Source organism: Raphanus sativus, chromosome 4, assembly GCF_000801105.2.
Source record: "Raphanus sativus cultivar WK10039 chromosome 4, ASM80110v3, whole genome shotgun sequence".
In the NCBI taxonomy this organism is placed as follows: Eukaryota; Viridiplantae; Streptophyta; class Magnoliopsida; order Brassicales; family Brassicaceae; genus Raphanus; species Raphanus sativus.
The window spans coordinates 5,019,692-5,043,516 of NC_079514.1; the positions used below are offsets into that span (position 1 = coordinate 5,019,692).

General features: G+C 35.9%; 5 protein-coding genes across 5 annotated transcripts; 3 read left to right on the forward strand and 2 right to left on the reverse strand.

The window, feature by feature from the left end:
- Positions 1-1,357: 1,357 nt before the first annotated feature.
- Positions 1,358-4,273, reverse strand: LOC130510897 (LRR receptor-like serine/threonine-protein kinase GHR1). Its single transcript, XM_057007602.1, has 6 exons — positions 3,943-4,273; positions 3,534-3,688; positions 3,212-3,429; positions 2,354-2,972; positions 1,745-2,275; positions 1,358-1,660 (listed from the first exon to the last, which is right to left on the reverse strand). Exons 1-6 carry the CDS (start codon positions 4,116-4,118, stop codon positions 1,539-1,541), a joined length of 1,821 nt encoding a protein of 606 aa, XP_056863582.1. The 5' UTR covers positions 4,119-4,273; the 3' UTR covers positions 1,358-1,538.
- Positions 4,274-4,405: 132 nt separating this feature from the next.
- Positions 4,406-9,770, forward strand: LOC130510898 (probable polygalacturonase). The gene is made up of 6 exons (XM_057007603.1): positions 4,406-4,861; positions 5,732-5,852; positions 5,975-6,149; positions 6,251-6,321; positions 8,916-9,395; positions 9,474-9,770. The coding sequence occupies exons 1-6, from the start codon at positions 4,424-4,426 to the stop codon at positions 9,629-9,631; spliced, it is 1,443 nt and encodes a 480-aa protein (XP_056863583.1). The 5' UTR covers positions 4,406-4,423; the 3' UTR covers positions 9,632-9,770.
- Positions 9,771-16,684: 6,914 nt separating this feature from the next.
- Positions 16,685-18,315, forward strand: LOC108855108 (probable WRKY transcription factor 53). Its single transcript, XM_018628825.2, has 3 exons — positions 16,685-17,369; positions 17,479-17,610; positions 17,684-18,315. Exons 1-3 carry the CDS (start codon positions 16,966-16,968, stop codon positions 18,123-18,125), a joined length of 978 nt encoding a protein of 325 aa, XP_018484327.1. The 5' UTR covers positions 16,685-16,965; the 3' UTR covers positions 18,126-18,315.
- Positions 18,316-19,225: 910 nt separating this feature from the next.
- On the reverse strand, positions 19,226-21,738 carry LOC130510419 (protein trichome birefringence-like 24). The gene is made up of 3 exons (XM_057006712.1): positions 21,404-21,738; positions 20,852-21,144; positions 19,226-20,263 (listed from the first exon to the last, which is right to left on the reverse strand). Exons 1-3 carry the CDS (start codon positions 21,618-21,620, stop codon positions 19,475-19,477), a joined length of 1,299 nt encoding a protein of 432 aa, XP_056862692.1. The 5' UTR covers positions 21,621-21,738; the 3' UTR covers positions 19,226-19,474.
- A 1,230-nt stretch (positions 21,739-22,968) lies between these two features.
- On the forward strand, positions 22,969-23,700 carry LOC108850036 (uncharacterized; the record flags this gene model as incomplete). Its single annotated transcript, XM_018623620.2, has 2 exons — positions 22,969-23,305; positions 23,398-23,700. Coding segments are annotated over 2 exons (450 nt in total), but the record flags the coding sequence as incomplete, so codon positions are not given.
- Positions 23,701-23,825: the final 125 nt, after the last annotated feature.

Sequence of the window (23,825 nt, forward strand, 5' to 3'; positions counted from 1 at the left end):
AGGCCAATGCCTCAAAAATAACAAGGTGAGCACGGCTCTGTATTCACTAACAGCAAATGGGGATATCCGGACTAATTCAGCTAGTATTCATCTAAGTGTGAGGAGAAAATGAAACAAACATGCACAGCTTATGATGATTATGAAAGTAATTAGTAAAATCATTTTTCAATTCATTTGGCATTGTGTTAGTAAGAATTTAGTAATTAATGTTGTTTACCATTGTGGAAACTTTTTTTTATTATATCAGTACAACTTTTTTTTTCTTTTTTTTTTGGTATTAGTTTTTTTTTTAAAATTGTAAAAGACGCAAGACGCAAGTTCATGTTCTCACCGGTTATGCCTCAAAGCTTAAAATAAACCAAAAGTCCAAAACCGTGTTAAAACCTGGCAACGCAACTAACCACTAACCTGTCTTGTTTGTTTTTTTAGTCGTCTGAGATTCAGTAGTCACTAATAATATTACTTGAATTCGAATGGTCAAACCCATTTTGCTCTATTAGTGTTACTTAATGATAGCTTGTAGATACATTCATATTTGTTTCCCCTAAAAAAATAATCAATAATAGAATCCAATAATTCTTAGCATGATCTGTTTCAGAAAAGATGTCAAAGCCATCATTTCACATTATTCTCTCCGGATTTCAGGGATCAACAAAAGCCTAAACTAACACAGGATCGATCTAATATATCACTTTCAGAAATCAGTTTATGAACTCAATCACAACTACTAAACTATAGCCACTTGACCAAATTTCAAACAATCTCGTAAATCATACGGTGCGCAAATACAGTTGAAACCGTTGTCTTGCAGCTACATCGTCTGAATAAGCATGATTGTGATGTGATAACCATAATTATTGGCATTTAATCTTTATACTAGTAACGAACATACGAACACGAAATAATTCAAGCATATTATTAAATACTAATTTATAGAATATAGTACTCGTAGACGTAAGAATGTCATTAATAAGCGGGTCTTATCAGATGATTGCTAGTATTATTAAGGGTTACGCGTTGTTGTATAATAATAATTGGATTGCATCAATTCTTGTCACCAGACGAAACTTCTTGGATATTGTAGAAAGGGCAACAAGTAACGTGGCGGTGTCACGACTCACGAGGGCTGTCGTTAGTTTCTACATTTTCAGGGACCAAGTCAGCCACAAACTTCCAATGAAATATACCAAAATAAATCGATTCCTCCCTTCCTCATTTGACAGAATATGATCGTTGAAATGTACAAAACTACAAATGAAAGCTTTCAGACCATGACTTTGTTAACATGCTCTTCGTATCAACTGCCTAAAATATACTTTTTACTCCTTTTTCAAGTTTTCTGTTGAATACTTAAATGTTGAATGTTAAAAAAACTGATAGAATTTATATTCTGCGGTTTCTTCCAAAATGTAAAACTGCGTTGCAAATTCGAGGAAGAGAAAACGAGGCCATCTGTCAACAACAAAACAGATCTAGTCTTTTTTTCAGGTGTTGCTAAAATACAACTTGTTCATCAACCCTTTTGCTTTACCGTGTCTTTACACGAAATCAGCTAGAATCTCCGGTACACTGACAAACTCCCCTTCCTGTGGAAGCAATCGCGATAAGGGCGAATCTTGCAGAGCAAACAAGTCTTCCCTATTATACTTCATCCTCTGATCTGTATCCCACAAATATCACACAATTAGAACTTTTGACCACTTGCTAATCACATTTTCTCAGCTTGTCAGTGAAAAAGGCATACCTATGAAACTTCTGGAAACAGCGGCAGAAGTCTCTGGGCTCTGGTTGTTCTTCCTCCTTCCTACCTTTGCCAAACTCTGCGGAGGAGGAGATGACCGAGGAAGAGTTTTGTTTTGGTCGAGCGAAGAGGATTCTAGAGCAAACTCATGCATCACTTTGATGTGAGGGTGCTTTTTGCAGAGACCGGTGACAGCAGCTTCGGTTAAAAGCCAACAGCCTTTGAGGTCGAGTGTTCTCAGGCTTGACGGCGGTTTAAACTTCTCGAGACCGAGGTTGGTCAACACCGCATCTTGGAAGCCGAGGCTGACTAGGTTTGGGAGAGATGAGAGATGGTGGAGTGTGGAATCTGTGAGGGAATTGCTTTTCAGGGACAAATGTGTTAAGCCGGTAAGGCTACTCAGAGGAGAGAGAGCAATGTCGCTTAGGTGCGGATGTTCTAGACTCAACGTTGTAAGGGCAGTTAAAGATTTTAGTGCTGCTAGAGACGGCTTTGCTTCTTCTTCTTCTTCTGGAGATTGTTGCTGGATGAATCCTGAAAGAAAGTAGTGGAGTTAGAGTTTGAACTGTTATTATCCATTCAAATAGAGTATAGAAAGGCTTATACGTGTACCTCGGATGCTGGTCCTGCTCAAGTCAAGGGCTTTAATGCAAGGCATCCTGTTGCTGATACACAAGATGGACAGATCGTCGATAGATGTCTGGGACAGAGATAATGTCTCGAGCCGTGGGACGTGTCCGGAAAGAAGTTCAACCCCAGCGTAAGTGATTTTTGTATACGAGACATTGAGATTCCTAAGAGTATCACCAACACATAACACAAACTCAACAGAGTCATCCCCGAAAGCTGTTGAGCTCAGATCAAGATGCTCCAGCTTAGTCATAGTTTCTAAGAAGCTGAAGTCTTGGATGAAAGTCTTGGAAACGTCTAAGTGGGTTATAGAGCTTTTGCTGGTGAAGGAAAAGACCTCGGTTTCAGCACTGAACGTGGCTCCGGATAAAACGAGCTTTTTCAAGGAAGCTAATACGGAGCTGCTGTGAGGGTTTGATATGGAGACAACGGTACACTTGTTCATGAGTAAGCATTCAAGATGCGGAATGTTTGGAGCTTGCGTGACGCTGGTCCATGAGAGATTAAGAAAGCTCAAGTTTGGAAATTCGAGAATACTGACAGCTCCTTGGTTGGTTACATTGCTTCCCCAGATGTCAAGGTACTCCAGCTTCGTCAGTGCCTGAGGAGGAAAAAGAACCGGGGATCAGAAATACATAAAAGTAATTACTGTTCACTCGCATGGATGTTTATCTAATACATGAGGTTGGAACCTAAAAACATATTTCAAGAATACTAAACTGAACATACTTATGAAATGCGTTGCACATTACAACCTTGGCAGAGTTCTTACACCAACTACATCGGTGATTAATACTTAACGAACAATTCAATCAATTCACATATAAAAAACCTTGGTACCTGGAGGGAGCTCAAGTTGTGATCAGTAACAGGTAAGCCACCCAAATCAAGAAGAGACAATTTTTTAAGCGAAGCAAGAAGAGAGATTCCAGCTTCCTTAACGCCCGTCTGCGAAATCCACAACTTCTCCAAATTCACAACAGACTGGAGGTGCTTCATACCAGCATCCGTAACCTTTGAGCATCTTGAAAGATCCAACTCCTTCAAACATGTTAATCCTTCAAAAAAAAAAAAAAAGACATCATACAAATTAAATAAATACATTTGTCACCACCACCATAAGCTTCCATTGCAGAAGATTCAGAAGAGCATATATATATACCTGTGATAGGCCAGATGGTGGAGTTGTTGATTCTAGGGCAATCAGAAAGATTCAGAGAATAGAGATTAACAAAGCCTCCAATGTACGCCATCCATTCTCCGTTGACGGAGCTTTCTCCTCGGAGATCTATCTTCTCCACTGAATGTTTGAATACTCTGCACAGAAAAGAGTTTCGTTTAGATTTGATATATATCATCAAAACGATTCAAGGATACGTCAACATGAAATCTAATGAAGCAAATCAACGAAACCTCCAGCAGAAACTAAGATCCGAAAGCGATCTTCAAATCTAAGCATATACAACTATCACCGTTTATAGATTCGATATCAGATTCATGCTAATTTTTCATCGTTTTGAACTCTAAACGGATCATCGGAAGATGTATATATGAAGAGTGAAAGAGTTTACTCGAGTAGCGAAGGGAAAAGAAGACGGCGGAGGAGGAGCTGACGGAGAAGAGCATCGGCGAGGTGAGGAGGCAGCCGCTCAAGGCTACGGCGCTGAAGACGCCATCGATCCACCGCGTCTCTGCTCTTGCAAGCTTCCTCTAAGCATAAACGAACCAACGGACTCGCCGTCTCCATCTCCACCGTGGAAAGTTTCTGTGCTGACCTGACTTGGAAAATTTCTGATCGCCGACTTCTGCATTTTGGTTTTATCGAAGATCCGTATTGGGCCAAAATTTACAGAAACTCAGGCCCAAATAAAATATTATATCCTATAGTGGCTTGCTAATAAGCAAAACTTAAGGCCCAATATAATCTGAGATCCGAGCCCAACCAATTCTACCTTTACACACGCGTGCTTGCACATGCTCTCTCCTTTTAACGTTAGTCAAATTTTTACTTTCGCTTCATCCTTATAAATTGCGCGTTTTATCGAGTAAATAATGCAGTTACAAAGGAAACAAGTAATCCTTCCAAATAAATTTTCTCTCCTCCCAAAGAAACCTCTGCAACAACGACAAGAAAAAATGTGGCCACTCTCCAAATCAGTTGTCTTCCTCCCATGCTTCGCCGCTTTTCTACTCATCACAGCTCTTTCTTCGGCGTATGGCTATGGCTACTCGGAGGCGACATGTTCAGGAATAGTTCCCTTGAGGTACCGGAACGATAAGATCTCTATAACAGACTTTGGCGGCGTCGGGGACGGGAGGACGGTGAACACTAAGGCGTTTAGGGCAGCGATATATAGGATTCAGCATCTGAGGAGGAGAGGAGGCACGGTTCTTTATATACCACCGGGAGTGTTTCTCACGGAGAGCTTCAGTCTCACCAGCCATATGACTCTTTTCTTGGCCAGAGGCGCTGTTATCAAAGCCGTTCAGGTACAATTTTTTTCAATGTAATAAATTATTGGTGAGTGGGTCTCTATCACACTTGCTACTAGTGTGAGTGGTTTATCTCTATCGGTGATAATAAAGCTGCTCGGACAGATATTTAATTTCAAATTTGTCAGACGGAAGTGAATTATTACAAAAACAGCAATGCCTTTTTTTTTTCTTGACGGCTTGCTTGGATCTGAAATCTGAAAATGTAAATAAGTTCAAGTTAGATTGTGATAAATATTTTTCTTAAAAAACAAAAAAAAAGAGTTGGGAACCATGCACGTATTATCATATAATTAATTAAGTAAATTTTGGTATGGGGAGTGGTATTAGTTGATCCGAGCAGAGCATCATGGGACCGTCGGGGCTAAAAACGTTATTGTATGCATGTGGGTGTGCTGCTTTTATGTCTATGTTCCAAAGCTGACCCCATAGATAGCTGGCAATTTTTGTCCTTGGCGTTATCAATTTTGTCAAAAAAAAGGGATATTGTATTCTCTACTAACAAGTGTGTACATCATATAAATAAATAAAAGATCTGATATTATATAACATTAAATTGAAGATATCTTTGTTAAAGTATTTTTAATGTTGAGATTGTGGACTCGTCAGTTTAGTGAGTCTCACATGGATGCTGTCATATATGTTAAACCTCGGGTTCAGTTTTTTTTAGTTAGATTCTCTGATTGGTTTTGTCTTCAAGTTTGCAAAAACAAAATCACTAGTATTTGTCACTGTGGTGTATTAATGTGTGTGTTTAAAGACCGAATTTGAGCTTGTAAATTGTTTAGTTCTAACAGATGTTATATATATATATTTCTTAAGTAGTGCAGAATGTGACATTTTGGTATATGTTTGTGTTAACTACAGGATACATCAAATTGGCCATTGATTGATCCTTTGCCATCTTATGGAAGAGGGAGGGAGTTACCAGGGGCACGGTATATGAGCTTCATTCATGGTGATGGCCTTCGTGATGTAGTCATCACTGGTGAGTTTGGACCGCCTTATCTATACACATGCTGAGGAGCAGAGTGTTTCTCCTTTGTGTCCTTTTGGTGATATGATCTCGTTAACATTTTTTGACATCACAATGCAATACTATATACACAGGACAAAACGGGACAATAGACGGTCAAGGAGAAGTGTGGTGGAACATGTGGCGGAGTAGAACACTAAGGTTCACTAGACCGAATCTAATTGAGTTCAAGAACTCTAAGGAGATCATAATCTCCAATGTTATTTTCCAGAACTCACCCTTCTGGAACATTCACCCTGTCTATTGCAGGTACAAAAAAAGCTAGTTACTACATTTTTGATATCCCAAGCATAGATATATCTTCCTCTTCTTCTGGTATTGACTATGTTCTTCGTTTTAATCTATGGCAGTGATGTTGTCATCCATCACGTTACCATCTTAGCTCCACAAGATTCCCCCAACACAGATGGGATCGATCCAGGTTTTATCTTACTCTTAACTCTTTTTTCAACCCAATTTGGAATTTCTTTTTCTGTCGAAGGCGTTAAAAGACCCTACTCAACAATAGACTACTAGATTGGTTATTGTGTTAGAAACATATCAAATGTTAATGTAGTGAGGGCAGAGAAACTAGTGCAGAAAGTAAAATAGACACAAAGTTTGTTAACGGGGTTCGTTTCCTACATCCCCGGTACCTCGTCCAGATTTCATTGACTTAGAACAAGGAGCAACCTACAATTGCTATATGGTACAACACACACGAGTGTCTACCACTCTTTTCTAAGGAGCAATCTACAAAGATTAGGAATAAAGCACGCATGCATGAATCCCATCCGGCTCACCGGAGCACATTGTCTTCTACAGCTGCAATCTTCAGAGACCTCTTCAATGAAACCTCCTTTGTTAAACTCCCCCTGAGTCTAGGCTTCAATCTTCCACTTCACGGAAGTACTTCACCAAGTACGTCAGCACCTAACGCACACCAATGACACCAAGCTTGATCACCCAAGCACACACGAAGCTACCCACGAGCTCCACACACGATGGCTAACTCCACCACACAAAGCGCCAACACCAAGGACACCAAACTAAGTCCACATCAGACTCCATCGACAACTACTACAGACACTGCTTCGGCACCAAGCAGATACACCAATATACAATGAAACCCCTCTCTCTCTTCTATACAAGATCTTACTTTCTCATAAGGCACGTCCCTCCTTATATAGCAGACTAGAACTTGTTCTCCACGTCTTTAACTCGCTCTCCAAGTCTTCCACTTGCTCTCCAAGTCTTTCCAATACACATAAGGTAACTTTCCATTTACCTTAATGGAAAACTTCATCTTCAAGTAAACTCCCTTTTACTTTATGGAAAACGTCCATATGTCTTGAAGCACATATCTTCTTTCCTTTTCTAACTCAGGAAGCCCACGATCATCAATAAACCCGAACTCCCATTCAGCTCCATCTTCATGCCACACGCCTGTAGTACCTCCTGTAATACTTCACGAACTAATACAGAACATCTCAGGAATCTGCATCTTCAATCTCCCCCTTTTTGACTATGCATGTGCACTCATCATAACTGGTTTGAAAACCACGTCTTCAATCTCCCCCTATGAGTCACATCATGGTGAAAAACCAATTCGAAGATCAACACCTTCCAAATCTATGAAGAAATCCCATCACGCCATCTTCAGCGATCTCCAATCAAACTTTGTTCTACTTCCTGAACAAGTTTCTGTCCTCACCTTGATCTACTCGAAACTAAGTCGTTAACTCTATCGAGCCCCGCTCTGATACCACTTGTTAATGTAGTGAGGGCAGAGAAACTAGTGCAGAAAGTAAAATAGACACAAAGTTTGTTAACGGGGTTCGTTTCCTACATCCCCGGGACCTCGTCCAGATTTCATTGACTTAGAACAAGGAGCAACCTACAATTGCTATATGGTACAACACACACGAGTGTCTACCACTCTTTTCTAAGGAGCAATCTACAAAGATTAGGAATAAAGCACGCATGCATGAATCCCATCCGGCTCACCGGAGCACACTGTCTTCTACAGCTGCAATCTTCAGAGACCTCTTCAATGAAACCTCCTTTGTTAAACTCCCCCTGAGTCTAGGCTTCAATCTTCCACTTCACGGAAGTACTTCACCAAGTACGTCAGCACCTAACGCACACCAATGACACCAAGCTTGATCACCCAAGCACACACGAAGCTACCCACGAGCTCCACACACGATGGCTAACTCCACCACACAAAGCGCCAACACCAAGGACACCAAACTAAGTCCACATCAGACTCCATCGACAACTACTACAGACACTGCTTCGGCACCAAGCAGATACACCAATATACAATGAAACCCCTCTCTCTCTTCTATACAAGATCTTACTTTCTCATAAGGCACGTCCCTCCTTATATAGCAGACTAGAACTTGTTCTCCACGTCTTTAACTCGCTCTCCAAGTCTTCCACTTGCTCTCCAAGTCTTTCCAATACACATAAGGTAACTTTCCATTTACCTTAATGGAAAACTTCATCTTCAAGTAAACTCCCTTTTACTTTATGGAAAACGTCCATATGTCTTGAAGCACATATTTTCTTTCCTTTTCTAACTCAGGAAGCCCACGATCATCAATAAACCCGAACTCCCATTCAGCTCCATCTTCATGCCACACGCCTGTAGTACCTCCTGTAATACTTCACGAACTAATACAGAACATCTCAGGAATCTGCATCTTCATCAAACATGTCTACAAAGAAACTTGGAACATTTTTAGTGTGCATGTGTCATGTGAATAGTAGATATTTCGTACTATAGAGAATGTAGCTCATACTCAGAACCGGTCACAAGATTTTAGGGGCCAAAAACAATTTACTCAGAACTTTATTAAAAATTGGTTTTAACAATTTGCAGTCAAAACTGTATCATTTAAATTAACTTTTAAAATTTAGAAATTCAAGTCCAGTGTTTCATTTCGCTTTGTTTATGACTAGTTATGCTCATAGTAGTAATGACTAATGATAAAACTGTCTGACCAGGATGTTTTCTAAATTTGTTGATAGATTCCAGCAACAACGTCTGCATAGAAGACTCTTACATCTCAACAGGGGACGACCTAGTTGCCATCAAAAGCGGTTGGGACGAGTACGGAATCGCTTTCGGCCGTCCAAGCTCAAACATAACGATCCGCCGCATCACAGGATCTTCTCCGTACGCAGGTATCGCAATAGGAAGCGAAACATCAGGAGGAATCAAGAACATCGTAGCAGAACACATCAGTCTCTCCAATATGGGCGTTGGAGTCAACATCAAGACAAACATTGGTCGTGGAGGATACATCAAAAACATCAAAATCTCTAACGTCTATGTTGAAAACGCAAAGTACGGGATCAAGATCGCTGGCGACACGGGAGATCACCCTGACGCGTATTATAACCCGAACGCTCTTCCAGTCGTTAAAGGAATACATATTAATAACGTTTGGGGGGTTAACGTTCAAAACGCCGGTTCCATTCAAGGCCTTAAGGGTTCACCTTTTACAGGTAAAAGTTATATATGCTCTTTAGTATTTACCATATTGAATTAGTTCTTATGTAACTTTGGCAAACATATAATGACAGCGATATGTCTGAGTGAGATTAGTCTACATGGAAGCTTGAACTCGTATCGCACGTGGAAGTGTTCCGATGTTATTGGAACTTCGCTCAAAGTCAGCCCTTGGCCTTGTTCAGAGCTGAGAACTACCGGCGGATCATATTCGTGTTCTTCCACCTTCTGATGTTTTCTATATAGTTTACCAAAAAAAATGTTTTTCTATATATAAGTTTGTATTTTCTAAATTTAAACTCATGAAATTAATTTATATAATGGTTACAAATTAAAAAAATAAAGAATGTTGAATAAGTTTATATAGTAAAGTCTGGTTTCAGTGCTAGAGAATTTTAGAAACGTATCAAAATAGGGTTTATAAGGGCAAGATCCATCATTAAGTTTATGTATACAGTGAAACCTATATAAATTAATAATGTTGGAACTATACCAAACCTATATTTTTATTAATTTATAGAGATTATTAATTTATCGAGATACTAATTGAATCCAAAAATCAATTTTGGATTATAAAATTATATTAATTTATAGAGATATTAATCTATCGATTATTAATTTAAAGAGGTTATACTGTAATTAGATATTTGTTTGGTTTTTGATTCAGCTATGATTTAAATATTTCAGATAGAAAAGTATAAAACTCTTCAAGATATTGATTTAGTTTTAGTTTCAATTATATGAATTTGATTCGATTTTAAGGATATTAAATAAAATATCCAGACTTAACTTCACTAGTACCTCGTAAAATCCACAACTAGAAAGAATGAGTATTTGAATGTACTTTAAAACACTTAATTATGTTTTCATAGAACATGTGTTAAAATGAATGGTCCGGATAGTTCATGTGTACAGGGAAGCAAACCGCCTATCTGATGGTTTGGTTAACCTGACTTTTTCTTTTCCGTTTGGTTTTCATAGATTGAATGTTGCACCGTTGGAAGTGGTTAGTTTATTGAGTGAAGACGTCGATGGACCGCTAAGGCCACGACAGATTCGATTGTAGTTGGAGTTTGTTATTGAATAAAGATTGGGAGGCTTTTCTCCCAATTTCTCACAAAAAGAAGGTTAATAATTCAGTTCTCCACTTAATAAAACCTTTAAAACGAAGAAGAAATCAAACAAAAAGGATAGAAGGTTTTGCGTTGTTAAATTTTGGAGTATCTCCAAATTAAACTGTGAATTTGCGATGGCAAAACAATACTGCAATTTATTTATTTCGAGTGTGAAAGTGTCTAACTCGCATTTGACTATCTCTAAACGAATCTAAAACCGTGTTATTTCCGTACATGATTTTATTTTATTTTTTGTTTGGCCTTTTCCTACTTATTAATTCATGGGCTAATTGGCCAAATAGCTTTTTGTTGAAGTGAAATTAAAAATATAGCTATGATTTTGACATAATTTAATGTTAGGATTTTTGTACCTATTTTATCCGGTTATGCTCTCTCATTTAATAGATTACCAGTTACAGTTTATATATTAAGCGACGTCATGGTTTTTTGAGAGAAAAAGAAACCACCACATATAGTTTTATTGATCACATATACATATAACAAATTTTCCATTCCGTATCAACTAAATAGTATAAAATTATAATCCCACCAACAACCACTAAATACTATACATAATCCAACCCAAATCCCTAGATATTAAACCTTATCTCAGTTCCACCACAACTCCTAAATAGTAAACCCTAAACCCTATTCAGTAAACCCTAAAACCATATATATAAAAACCATAAACCCAAATATAAATCATAACCCAAAATAGTATGGAACAAAATAAATAACATAGTATATATTGGTGAAATGTGTATGATTACATGAAATAAGTTAATGTTGACCTCAACCCAAATTATCAAAATATACTTTTGAACACAATAGGACATTAAACCCTAAATTCTAATCAGTAAACCCTAAACCTAAATATAAACTATTAACCCCAAGATAAACTCTAAATTCAAATAGAATGGAATATAATAAATAACATAGCACTAATCCATAACATACACCCTTACCTTATAAATAATAAACCCTAAATTCTAATCACTAAACCCTAATCTAAATGTAAACCCTAATCCAAATATAAACCATAAATTGAAATAGCAAAATATGTTTCACATATAGTTACCAAACCTTCTAAATATTACTAAACCTAAACTCAAATATAAACCCTAAACCCAAATGTTAAAATCTAAAAAGTGCATAATATTATGTAACGATCATAGTATAATTTTACATGTTCAAACGATTGTGAGAACTTAAGAATATTACGAACAATATTTCTAAACAAAATATAGCACTTTTTAGTAACAATCAAATGGAATGGAAACACTAAAATAGTATAGTAACACAATATATTGCATAATAAAATATAAAAATACATATTATTTTACATACTATTCTATATGCATATAATAGAATAGAACACAATAACAGAAACTGTTTATCTTCTCCGATCAACTTTAAGTAATTAACAGAGACAAAAGATAAGTATTGCATCTGACGAAGAAGCGATGTGAGCAAAGCGCCAATGTTAAGGGAAAGAGGTTCGAGTTGCTCTTGTTTACCACTTCAATTTGTAACGACGTCTTTTCGTAATTGATTTCAGAATTAGAGATGATGGCAACAGTGGAAGATTTCAGAAGGAACAAACTCAGATAAGACCGACGATCTGACGCTGGCGACGATGTGGAACGAAACGGTGGACTAGAAGATATGGAGTAAACCATCGATAAAAACCACGATTTATTTTTAGAAGATTAATAAGTAATTTTTTTATTTTTATTAACAGGTTAGCCGGTTGATAGAAGAGGGTAATACAATATTAATATGTATAGATAACGCCGTATATATGTCTGGTAGGTAAAATGGTTACTTTTCTAATTATACTTTTTTCCTTGCTATACAGCCCAATTTCTCTTAATTCATTGCTATTTTTAATGAGTCCAACTCACAAGTTATCTTTTTAATTTATTGAGTGTTTTTTCTGTTTCATTCTTACAGAAATACGAATTAAATAATGCTGCGTAGCGTTGAGACTAGGAGTGGGCATTTCGGTTTAGTTTCGGGTTCGGTTTGGGTTCGATTTGGTTTGGGTAATTTGGATTTTATAAAACTCAAACCAATTAAAACCAAAGTAGCTTTGGTTTGGGTTCGGTTTAGGTTTAATTCGGTTCGGTTCAGTTCAGTTTGGTTTAGATTTAGTTCGATTTACATTATTATGGTCTAGTTTGGTTCGGTGTAGTTCGGGTTGGTTATAAAATATGAAGGCATCAGTTTTATACTTTTATTAAAAAATAATCAACTCATAAACGATAGAGTGAGAATATAAAAACTTGTGCTACATGATTTTATATATAATAGTATTATTTGAATCGTATTTATTATTTTTTTTAAAGATATAGAAGTCATGAAAAAATGAAAAACGAAATTTTAACTAAAATTTACAATATGTTAATACATATATATTTATATATCATATATTTTTTTACTATATATATATTGGATTATCGGTTTGGTTCGGTTTGGTTCGGTTTAAATCCAAACCAAACCAAACCGTTCAGGTTGAGTAAAACATAAACCAATTGGATTACATAAAGAACACGGTTTGGTTTGATTCGGTTTAACTTCGGTTTGATTGGTTCGGTTCGGTTCGGTTTGGGTTTTTTGCCCACCCTTAGTTGAGACAACACGCAAAGATATTTCTGCATTGATTAAATAAATGCGATGATTAATGCCGTAAAGTTGAACGAATTATATTTATTTAGAAAAACAATTATGTACTCTTTTAGCCTATGAATTATTATGAAGCATTAAGTTAATTAAGATGTCAAACTGAGTTCTTATATTGCGAGCTGATTCATTCCACTTTCATTTAATAATTTGTAATTATGTTTAAAATTCAGTTGAACTGGTTAATTATCTAACTGAGTGTGAATTATAAGAGGGAGATGTAAAATGAACTATAAGCTAGTTCGGAACCTTAAAGAGTTTTTGATATATCATTTTAACAAAAACATCTAGCGCACTTTAAACCACAGATTTTAAAATATATATATATATATATATATATATATATATATATATTTATATACAATAAAATGTATATATATTTATATACAATAAAATGTTAATCAAAACATCTATATCATTGTACCTTATTTGATTCAGCACATTTGTTGTCCCGATAAGTTAATTAAAAATCCCAAAAGAAACATCTAACAATTATTTTATCCTATATATAATCTTATAAAATACAAAATAGAATCTGCTATATTACAACATAGTTAAAGTTCCATTAACTTAGAAAAATTACATTACAATATAATTCCAATCAATATAAATTTGAAATTTTTTAAATGTTTCTCTTTCGAGGAATACTTTTGCTTGTATTCTAACTATTCGAAAGTAAATAGCAAGGTAACTCGAAAATGATAAATATAAATCGTTAAACTGAATAAAGTTGAATTAGCTGGGCTGAGAACTTGAGATGAGTAAGTGACTAAGTTCAACGAACTTCTTAGTTTGTAAGTAATTCAGGTTACCGTGTCGAGAGTTTTTATAGAGTTTAACTTAAAAAATAAAATAAAAAAAAAGTATTATGGTGTGTCTATTGTCTATAGGGGTGGGCAAAATATCCGTAAATTTTGATTCGATCCGTTATTCGTTCCGATTCGATCCGAAAAATCCGAATATCCGTAACTTAACGAATCGAAGCAAATACTAAAATCCAATATCCGTCAAAGACGAAGCAAATCACAAATACTAATATTTTTAAAAACGGATATCCGATCCGATCCGTTATATACATATATATGTATACATGTTTATAAAATTATATAATATACATACTTTTATATCTTTATATAAGTTTTATAATGTTTTTATTCACTAAATTAATTATTTAGTTATTAAAAATTTTGAAAGTATGTAATTTTTTATAAAAAAAATAATGAAATATTATTATTTTATTTCAGATTTTCTTCTTTTTTGTATTTTTATTTATTTTTTTAATTTTTTATTACTTTTTACGGATCGAATCGGATATCCGGAAAATTTTGGATATTCGCGGATATCCGATGTTCCGGATATCCGAAGAGTTACGGATCGGATCGGATCGAAAAATCGAATATTCGTAAGGCACGGATCGGATCACGGATATCCTTAAAATTCCGGATATTCGCTCCGTGCCCACCCTAATTGTCTAGACAATAGAGATCGGAAAAACGATGAGTGACGCAAAGAAAGTGACGCCATTAGCACTAATCTTAACTTTTTAAGTGATAAAAGAGTAGGAAAGTAAAATAATACTTTCCCTTTTCATCTATTATTTTTATTTTTTCAATTGATGTCCTCTTACCAAAAACAAAAGGAGTAGAAAGAAAACAATATCGAAAGGGAATATCGACGCGGAGAGAGGTTTGAAATGTCGTCGGTCCAACCAAACTCTTGACTCATCCTGTCGCTTAGAAATTTTCTATATATCTTCGTTCAGATTGTTTTTTACATAATCAATAAATACAATATTGTTGCTCCCCGTTACGTTTTTTCCTACGTTGTCATGGTTTCTTCAGTTCTTCTTATAGTAAACGATTATTTAATTTTTACAGTAATCAAGTGTATATATCACGTTAACAAAAAACTATAGTCTTTTCCATAGATCAAAAGGACTAAACTATTTAGTTCGACATTGGTATTTATATTGGTTAAACTGTACTAAAATGTATTTGGAAAACAACTTGCACTTTGAACTCGAATGCCAGCGACTCCTCGTCTATATGAACTTGTTTGTTTATTTACGTGTTTATCTTCAGCATTTAAGCTACTTATCTTTATTTATTAATAATTATATATATAAGATACTGTATTACGTCCAATATATAAGTTGTCCAGAACATAAGAATTTTTCTCGATGGCCAATAAATTTAGAAAGTAGTTGTGACAAAAAAATAAAGTTAATAAGTAGTATCATCAATCAAAGAATGAATGAATGAATGAATATTCGAACAAAATATTAATCTGACTATATGAGATATATAGCTATGTGGTGGACTTGGTCAGCAAAGACCTTATCACACAATTAATGACTGTTTTTACTTTTTAGTGGTGGAATATAAATAAATTTTATCATATAATCTAGACCTTATAACTATATATCACTGACAAAAAAAAATCTAGACCTTATCATACATTAGATAAATAAAATTTACCTCTCGAGTTTAATAATTTCTTAACTACACACAGTTAGCAACTTGGGTTAGCACACAAATATGAGTAAAATGGATGTAGAGAGTTAACACTTGATTACTCATCTCGATTCAAATCAGTTGTCATACTATACTAATGTCTTTGTTTTTAGAAAATGAGATGAGGAGTTATGTTAAGTAGTTGACACATGATTACACATTTCGTTTCAAGTCAATCGTTATTTGATACCAATATTTTTGTTTTAAGAACATGTCGTATTATGTTTTCAGCATAATCTATAATTTACTAATAATAAAAATGATGGAATGTAAAATATAATAGATTTTCAAGATTCAACTTTGTTGTATAAAGTGTATAATAGAACAACTTACCTTGTGAAAATACTTTAAATAATGTTTAGTATTAAACGTAAGACTAAGTAGCAAGATAAAATACTGACCTCCGCAATGCTACTTATACAGTTATATACCTAGTATTATAATTACATGGAATTTGCATATTTTCTTTTATTGTTGACAATATTCACATCACATGACACATATGATGGGATATAGACATATAGTTAACAACTGAAATGATCAACGAAGAACGGTTGTTTGTTGTATATTAATAAAGAATCAAATAAAACAGATATTGAAAATTAAGAATAGAGAATCTCAATCACATGTACAAAGTCGAAGTTTTGAAAGGGTACACTGAAAGCAACAGTTTGTTTAAACCCCTATTGTCTATATTTAAATAAATGATTTACTTGGTTATACAATTATAGCTACAATAACAAAATTGCAAAGTTGAATTGGTCAGCCTTTGACCTTGTAACCTCATTCACTACTACCACCCCCACTAATAGATACACTCTGGCCCAATACTTCCTTATACCGAAGACTTTTCTTCATTTTGAAAGTTTTGTCTCTTTTTTCTAAAACAAAAATTGATATTAAAAGAAGTATTTTAATTATTTATTGTCAAAATTTTCAAACACTCAAATCCAATGCCTTTATATTCCATACCAACACTCATCAGTTTCACCACAAGTCTACAACACTTCCATTCTCTCATCATATGATTCTTTAGTCTATCATCTATTCTTATCTATCCTCACAATAAAATTCAGATAATATAACTATTACTATAGAACCAAACTCTAACTTACACATATTATATTTATTTCTCATCATACTCTTGTATCAAATTTCAGATTAATAATTCTCTTAAAATTTAATATCTTTCTAATAATTTACGAAATTAGAGATTTTATTTGTAAAGTTACTATTTTGGGATACACATACTCAAAATGGAAGGTAAAAAGGATATGTTAACTTGGGAGCAGAATACACTTTTAAGCGAGCTCACTATTGGACTGGAGGCGGCCAGAAAGCTCCACGCCCAACTTGGAGGATCATCATCATCATCGTCGTCACTGACGTCATTTTCTTCTCCGGCGACTGAGACGAGCAAAATTCTCCTGAAGCAGATACTTTCTTCCTACGAGAAATCTCTTGCCATTGTAAACTGGTCTTCCTCACCGCCCGTACAACTTATTCTGAAGGAGGATGCTGTAGCTCCGGTGACACACTCCGGCGTAATTCCTGAATCTCCCGCGTCGATAAACGGAAGTCCGAGAAGCGAAGAGTTTATTGATGGAGGAGGTTCCAAAGATACTCATCGCCAAGATCACTTTTTCAACTCAAAGAAAAGGTAACAATAAATAATTTCAGCCAAAATAAATAAATACATGTCACCAAATGTTATGAATATAAATATCATATTATATAGATTAATTTAAATTTTGGTGAATATTTTGCAGGAAGATGTTACCAAAGTGGACAGAAAAAGTGAGAATAAACCCAGAAAGAGGCTTAGAAGGACCTCATCAAGATGATGTCTATAGCTGGAGAAAATATGGCCAGAAAGACATTTTGGGCGCCAAGTTCCCCAGGTAACATGATTCATCATTAATACATCATCATCATAATTATCATGATGTTAACTCGATTGGTTTTGAACTGCAGGAGTTATTACAGATGCACACACCGTAGCACACAGAACTGTTGGGCAACTAAGCAAGTCCAGAGATCAAACAGTGATCCAACTGTTTTCGAAGTGACGTACAGAGGAGCGCACACTTGCCGGCAGGGATCCGCAGCTCCTCCTCCACCAGCTTCGCCGGAGAAGCAAGACACCAGAACCAAACAACCCATTGCTCAAACCCCTAACGAGCTTCTCGAGAGTCTCAAAACCAGCTTAACCGTTCGAACCGAGGGTCTTGACGACGGTGAAGATGTTTTCTCCTTCCCTAATACGCCGCCGTTTTACGATTACGGGACTACCAACGACTATTTCGGCGGACTCATGGAGAGTTCACCTATCTTCGACGCTGTTGATTGGTTCAATCCAACGGTCGACATTAACCCGGAATTTCCCACGTTTTTACCAGACTCGATTTATTATTAAAAAAAAAACATAATGTAAAAGAGAATAACACTTGTCAGCCAGGGAACATCACTTACTAGATAACTTGTATTGCATTTTATTTCACGTAGTAGATGTAACTTGTAATTTTTTTTCATGGTTAAAAGAATAACTTTGCAGTTGAATTAATTTTGTAACAAGACAAATAATACGATTCAATAATATTTTTATTCTCCAATTCTATATAGGAGCACACCTTTTATATAGCTGTAAATTGGGCGAGTCCACGTCCATTAGCCCGTATCCATTTGTCCATTTATTGTTTGTGGACAAAGAGTGACCATGTCCATTAGAACTATGTCCATTAAGAACCATATTCACTAAAACCCATATTTTTATGGGCTGCCATAGAGTCCATAATAGACCATATAAGAAAACTTTAGATTTTAATTTATAAGCCTATAATTTATAAGCCTATAATTATATATACAAGTTCATAAAATTAAAATTAATCCATAAATACAACAATTTTGGTTTTGGCAAGAAAACTTGATTTTGGGGTTTTAGCAGAAAAATTCGATTTTACGATTTTGGCGGGAAAACCTGATTTTCCGGTTATGGCGGGAAAACCTGATTTTCCGGTTATGGCGGGAAATCCCGATTTTGCGGTTTTGGTAGGAAAACTCGATTTTGCAGTTTTGACGGGAAAATTGATTTTGCGATTTTGGCCGGAAAACCCGATTTTATGGTTTTGGCGGGAAAACCTGATTTTACGGTTTTGGCGGGAAAACCTGATTTTACGGTTTTGGCGGGAAAACCTGATTTTACGGTTTTGGCGGGAAAACCTGATTTTACGGTTTTGACGGAAAAACCCGATTTTTCGGTTTTGGCGGAAAACCCTGATTTTACGGTCCTTTTATTGTAATCTTCATGTTCCTTCTTGTATGCTTCCATCAACTTTGCAGTTTTCATATTGTTGCAACTTTTTTCTCTTCTCCACCCAATAATTCATGCATGATAATTTACTTGGACATGTTAACAACTATCAAATGATATTTTTACTCCTAATTCTAACGCATTTTGATAGGTTAAGGGAAATTATCAGAAGATTTCTAATATTTGAGGAAAATCAAGATAACGAATCAAATTCTAACACATAATATCGGTTTATACCAACAGAAAAAAATGTTTTACAGAACCGGCAAAAAAAAAACTTTTAGTCCTTTACCAAACCGGCTTTGCTAGCTCCCAAGAACCAAATATCATACACTTTTTTCAATTCAAACAGATTTGTTCTTATTAGTCTATTTATCTCCAGAGAACCAGGTCTCACTTCTTCCAGGGTTCATCAAATGGTCATAAACCAGCAATCACAACTTGAATACTCCGGTTTAGCCATTCGCTATGGTCTCTAATATAACATCATTCAAGTAATCAATCGGACCAGGCAAGCACCAATGCAGACAATCATTCTGTACCTTTGCATTTTTGTCTTTATCAAACGGTCTGAACTGTCGGTACGCACCCGGATGACCATCGGGTCGAGTCAGTAACATCCCGGTGAAATCCAAAAGCTTTACATTACCACCACCACCCTCCTCACCCGTCTTCTCTCTAACCGCTCTTTCGAACTGACCAATCTCTAAACCTCTTAGTATCTTATGCACGTTTTTCATCTCAGCCTCCTCATCACTCACCGGCTCGGTCTGCTTACACGTCCCACCGTTATGCCACTCCCCGTTCTGGAAATGGTCTGGAGTCGCAGTCCTGAAAAACACCGTACCTTTACGGTTAGTCTCATCAGCTAAGAAGTCCATGACGTTACGCAGCGATGCGTTATAAGCATGGTCGAAGCCTAGCTCTTCCAAGCGAGACTTCTCCGGACAGATATGGCAACCGACCGGTTTAGCATTTTCGTGATAAACCGCTGCTTTAAGATACCATTTACCGGTTGAGATGATTGCGTAGTCTAGAGTAGGCATCAGACTGGTCCATGTCTCATCGAGTTTGTCGAGATGTAGCTGGACCGCAGCGGTTGAGACACCGTCTGAATCTTCGAAAATAGCGGCTTGGACTAGAAACGGCGACCAGACGTTGGATATCGTTAGGTTATGTATAGGGAAATGCCATCTTTTCGATTTGTACTCCTTGTCGTGGTACACTTCAACCGGTTCTTCGACCTGGTGAGACAGAATTTTTTAAAAAATTGCAAAATTAAGATCGAAATAAAAACTCTTAGGGGGATGTATTCAATTTAGCATTTGATGTGATTTGATTTTTAATAGAGTTTTAGATGATTTTAATAAGTTGCAGAGATTTAGGTGATTTTTGTTAAACTACTCTAGAATATCACCTAAAACAATGGGATTTGAGTTTTATTTTTTTTAACTAAGAAACTCCACCCAAACACCCTAAAATCACCTCAAAACTTTAAAATCTCACAACTTAAAATATTTTCAATAACAGTGGATTTCAGAGTACTTTACGAAATGTCAAGTTCAATAACAGTGGATTTTAAATGAGTTTTTAAAATTCATGTTTGAATAACAGTGGATTTGTCATTTTAATGCAAATCACCTGAAACTCTCAGTTGAATACACCCCCCTTAGATTATTGTCTAAGTGGTTATAGGTTCGAATTTCACTGAGAACAGTTTCCTCTCCTAATAAGAGTTAATTTAACATAGACATTAATGTAACGGTCCATAACTTCCTAGTCATTAAAAAGAAAATGGAAACAAAAGAGCCATTAAAAACAAGCGTTATTACCGAATAGAGCATACAAAGCAGAGATTCGACGTGGTTACGCACGATGGAGTCACCAATGAACGCCCATGATTTATTCCTCATAAGTTGAAGAAACCTTCGAGGATCAAAACGTGGTAACAGACAGTCATGAGGCTTCCATTTCCAGTAGAGGAAGTCCAAGTCAGGCCTGCCGTTGGTGATGCAGTTTTGGTGACCGTCGATGAGATTACCGCATGAGTTGTTCGTGTAGATTGGTCCTGATGAATCTGGGATCCATTTACCGGCAAATAGATTGCACTTCTCTACTTCAATATCTGATTCAAGAAACACCAAAATAAAAAAGAAAAAAGATTGTTATTAGCTTCCAATGTGAGATCAACTATTTAAATCAAGAAGTTGCAAACAATAGTCAAGAAGTAGTTTATCAAGATTCAAGAACTCGGTCTTTTATGTGAGATCACCTATAAATCAAGATCTTGCAGATCAAGAAACAGAGTTCCTATAGATCTCAGAATTGTTGCTCATAAACAAAGATTTATACCACATAGAAGTCTTTATACTAAGTGATCTTACCCTGAGGAATGAGATCTTCATTTTCAGGCACGATAACCTTGGGCGGCAGAAGGCGTGCTTCAAATCTTCCTGTGACCGACGCAAAGACTGGAGAAAAGTCGCTGGAGTGAAAAAGGAAGAGACTGAAAGCGAGACCTGTTATGAGAATGGCAGAGAAGAGCTTGATGAGAAACACATTCTTATGGATCTTGGAGACTGAGAACAGCTTCAGCTTCATCTCAAGAAGATACGAACAGTGGTGTTGTGTTCTTGGTATGAGTGTTATTTAGACCGACAAATGCTCTGGACTTTTCTTTTTCGCTCTGATTGTAAATCATTGGACCATTTCTAAAAAAGAACCATACGGTAAATGAGTGAATAAAGATGTATTATTATAATAATCTGATTATATCACAGTACTGGAGTTTGGTGAGAGATATATGATAATGTTTTCGATTTATTTAAGTTGTCAGACACTATTTTACTAACTGAGAAAGTATTTTACATAATAATATTTCCTTTGTTTCAATATAGTTGATGTTTTAGAAAGATTATTTTATTTCAAATTATATAAAGTTCTGAGATTTTAAAGTTAACTTTAATTTGATAGGAAACTACTCAACCAACTAGATTCTACAGTATTTTTTATTATTAGTTAACTGATTTTAAAAATATATTTTAAAATATCTTTTTAGAGAAATATAGTTTTTTTAATCTTTGTGCACGAAGACAAAACATCAAGTATTATGAAACTGAGGAAGTATATAATTTTCTTTGGTGATCTTTTGAAAACTGTACGTCTGTAATACATACCTGGGTATGTCTTTTGAACTGGCGAGAGAAACACTTTTTAGACTGAACTGAAATTATCGCAGTTTTTTTTTTGTTCAATCACTGATTTTCATTAGATAAAAATTAAGAAGGGCTCAAGGCCCATAAGACCTGTTTTGCCAATGAGTCTGCAGAAGAGTTTGAGGCTCTAGGAATAAAACGAAACGCAACATAATTAAACAAGGTAGATAGATAGTTAATGTTTCTGAGCGTGTTGAAGATCTCCAATTTCATCTCCTTTCTATTGATTGTGTTGACCAGTACTTGTGAATCTGAGAAAATGGTGATGGAGTCAAGACCACGAGAGAGAGCAGAGGTTATGGCCGCAACTACGGCCAAGGATTCCGCCATTAGGGGCGACTCTACAGAGAGAGAGGTCGCTGTGTAAGATGTAGAAGAAACCAGATCATCAATGATCCAACCAAGGCCTGCATGTCCAGAGGAGGGTCTCCACGCTGCATTGGTGAAGATCGAGATCCCATAGAGGTTAGGATTTGGTTCGATTCTGATCAAAGGCGTCGAATTTTGGGGAGATTGAGGGCTTTGAGCTAGCATCCATTCTCTAGCATCGCAGTTAATAAGTGTAATGAGTAAGACGTCCCAAAACAACTTGCAAACTCTGTCCCCAGCAGTTAGACTTACTTTATCATTAGATTATATAACTCGTAAAACATGGATTATACAAGGTTTGGTTTGTGTTCTTCTTTCTAAAACAAAGCATTGAAAGACCTAATAAACAAGAATAATATACGGTAAGTAATAAACGAGTTTTGTATTTCAAATTTGATAAAACTTTTACAAAAAAAACAACAACAACAGAGAAAGTTTTAACATTTTCATTTAGAATATATTCTAAATATACGGTAGGTAAGTATGAGGATCTGTTGAAGGAACACGAGAACTTAATCAAAACGCTGGAGGTTCTTGAGAAGAAGCAGACAGAGACTGTGGTGGCTAAGGAAGAGGTTAAACACTGGGAGACCAAGTATGGCGAATTGCATAAGAAGTATGGTGAATTGAAGGAGATGCTAGAGAAGCTTGAAAAGGCTGTCGAATATTTGAACTCTTCTGATGAAGTCGGTGTGGATTCAGGTAATTCAAGTGTTTTTGATGTTTCTCATTAATGGTAGTGTGTTAGATTTAGAGGAAGTTTGACATGTTCTGTGGCTGGAATCTCCGTGCAGGTGTGATAGAGATCAGTAGGTACGAGGAAGGAAACCAAAGAGAGGAGAGCAACGGAGAAGCAGAGAGAGAGAGAGAGAGAGAGAGAGAGAGTCTACTAGTACTTGACGGTTAGATATAAGTAGTACTATGAGTCTCTGTATGTAATGATGTTGTTTTTGGCAGGGAGATGGAATGTTTTTGGAGACGAACGTTTTGTATGGTGAGTGGAAACTAGCCTAACAAAATGTGTTGTTAGGGAAGCAGCTTATATCCCATAATCCTACTTTGAGATGGTTCTGTATAAACAGTAGTTAAACAAGAGATAGGCGAGAAGCTAGTTTATGCTAGTATTGTGTCTGAACGAACTTATTTGACATGAGAAAGTAGTTTACAGAGAATCAAACAGTCAAATATTTCTCTTTTTAGCTCCTTCCAGTTTTCAGTTTTC

Bases quoted from the DNA above. Each gene is read 5' to 3' on its own strand.
- LOC108855108 (XM_018628825.2), top strand. From the start codon at position 16,966: ATGGAAGGTAAAAAGGATATGTTAACTTGGGAGCAGAATACACTTTTA. The intron at 17,370-17,478 runs GTAACAATAAAT...AATATTTTGCAG, and splicing joins TTTTTCAACTCAAAGAAAAG to GAAGATGTTACCAAAGTGGA. The intron at 17,611-17,683 runs GTAACATGATTC...TTTGAACTGCAG, and splicing joins TTGGGCGCCAAGTTCCCCAG to GAGTTATTACAGATGCACAC.
- LOC130510898 (XM_057007603.1), top strand. From the start codon at position 4,424: ATGCAGTTACAAAGGAAACAAGTAATCCTTCCAAATAAATTTTCTCTC. The intron at 6,322-8,915 runs GTTTTATCTTAC...ATTTGTTGATAG, and splicing joins CACAGATGGGATCGATCCAG to ATTCCAGCAACAACGTCTGC. The intron at 9,396-9,473 runs GTAAAAGTTATA...ATATAATGACAG, and splicing joins TAAGGGTTCACCTTTTACAG to CGATATGTCTGAGTGAGATT.
- LOC130510897 (XM_057007602.1), bottom strand. From the start codon at position 4,118: ATGGAGACGGCGAGTCCGTTGGTTCGTTTATGCTTAGAGGAAGCTTGC. The intron at 2,276-2,353 runs GTACACGTATAA...ACTTTCTTTCAG, and splicing joins GAGCAGGACCAGCATCCGAG to GATTCATCCAGCAACAATCT. The intron at 1,661-1,744 runs GTATGCCTTTTT...TGTGGGATACAG, and splicing joins TGTTTCCAGAAGTTTCATAG to ATCAGAGGATGAAGTATAAT.
- LOC130510419 (XM_057006712.1), bottom strand. From the start codon at position 21,620: ATGAAGCTGAAGCTGTTCTCAGTCTCCAAGATCCATAAGAATGTGTTT. The intron at 21,145-21,403 runs GTAAGATCACTT...TTCTTGAATCAG, and splicing joins TGAAGATCTCATTCCTCAGG to ATATTGAAGTAGAGAAGTGC. The intron at 20,264-20,851 runs GTAATAACGCTT...CTGTCTCACCAG, and splicing joins TGCTTTGTATGCTCTATTCG to GTCGAAGAACCGGTTGAAGT.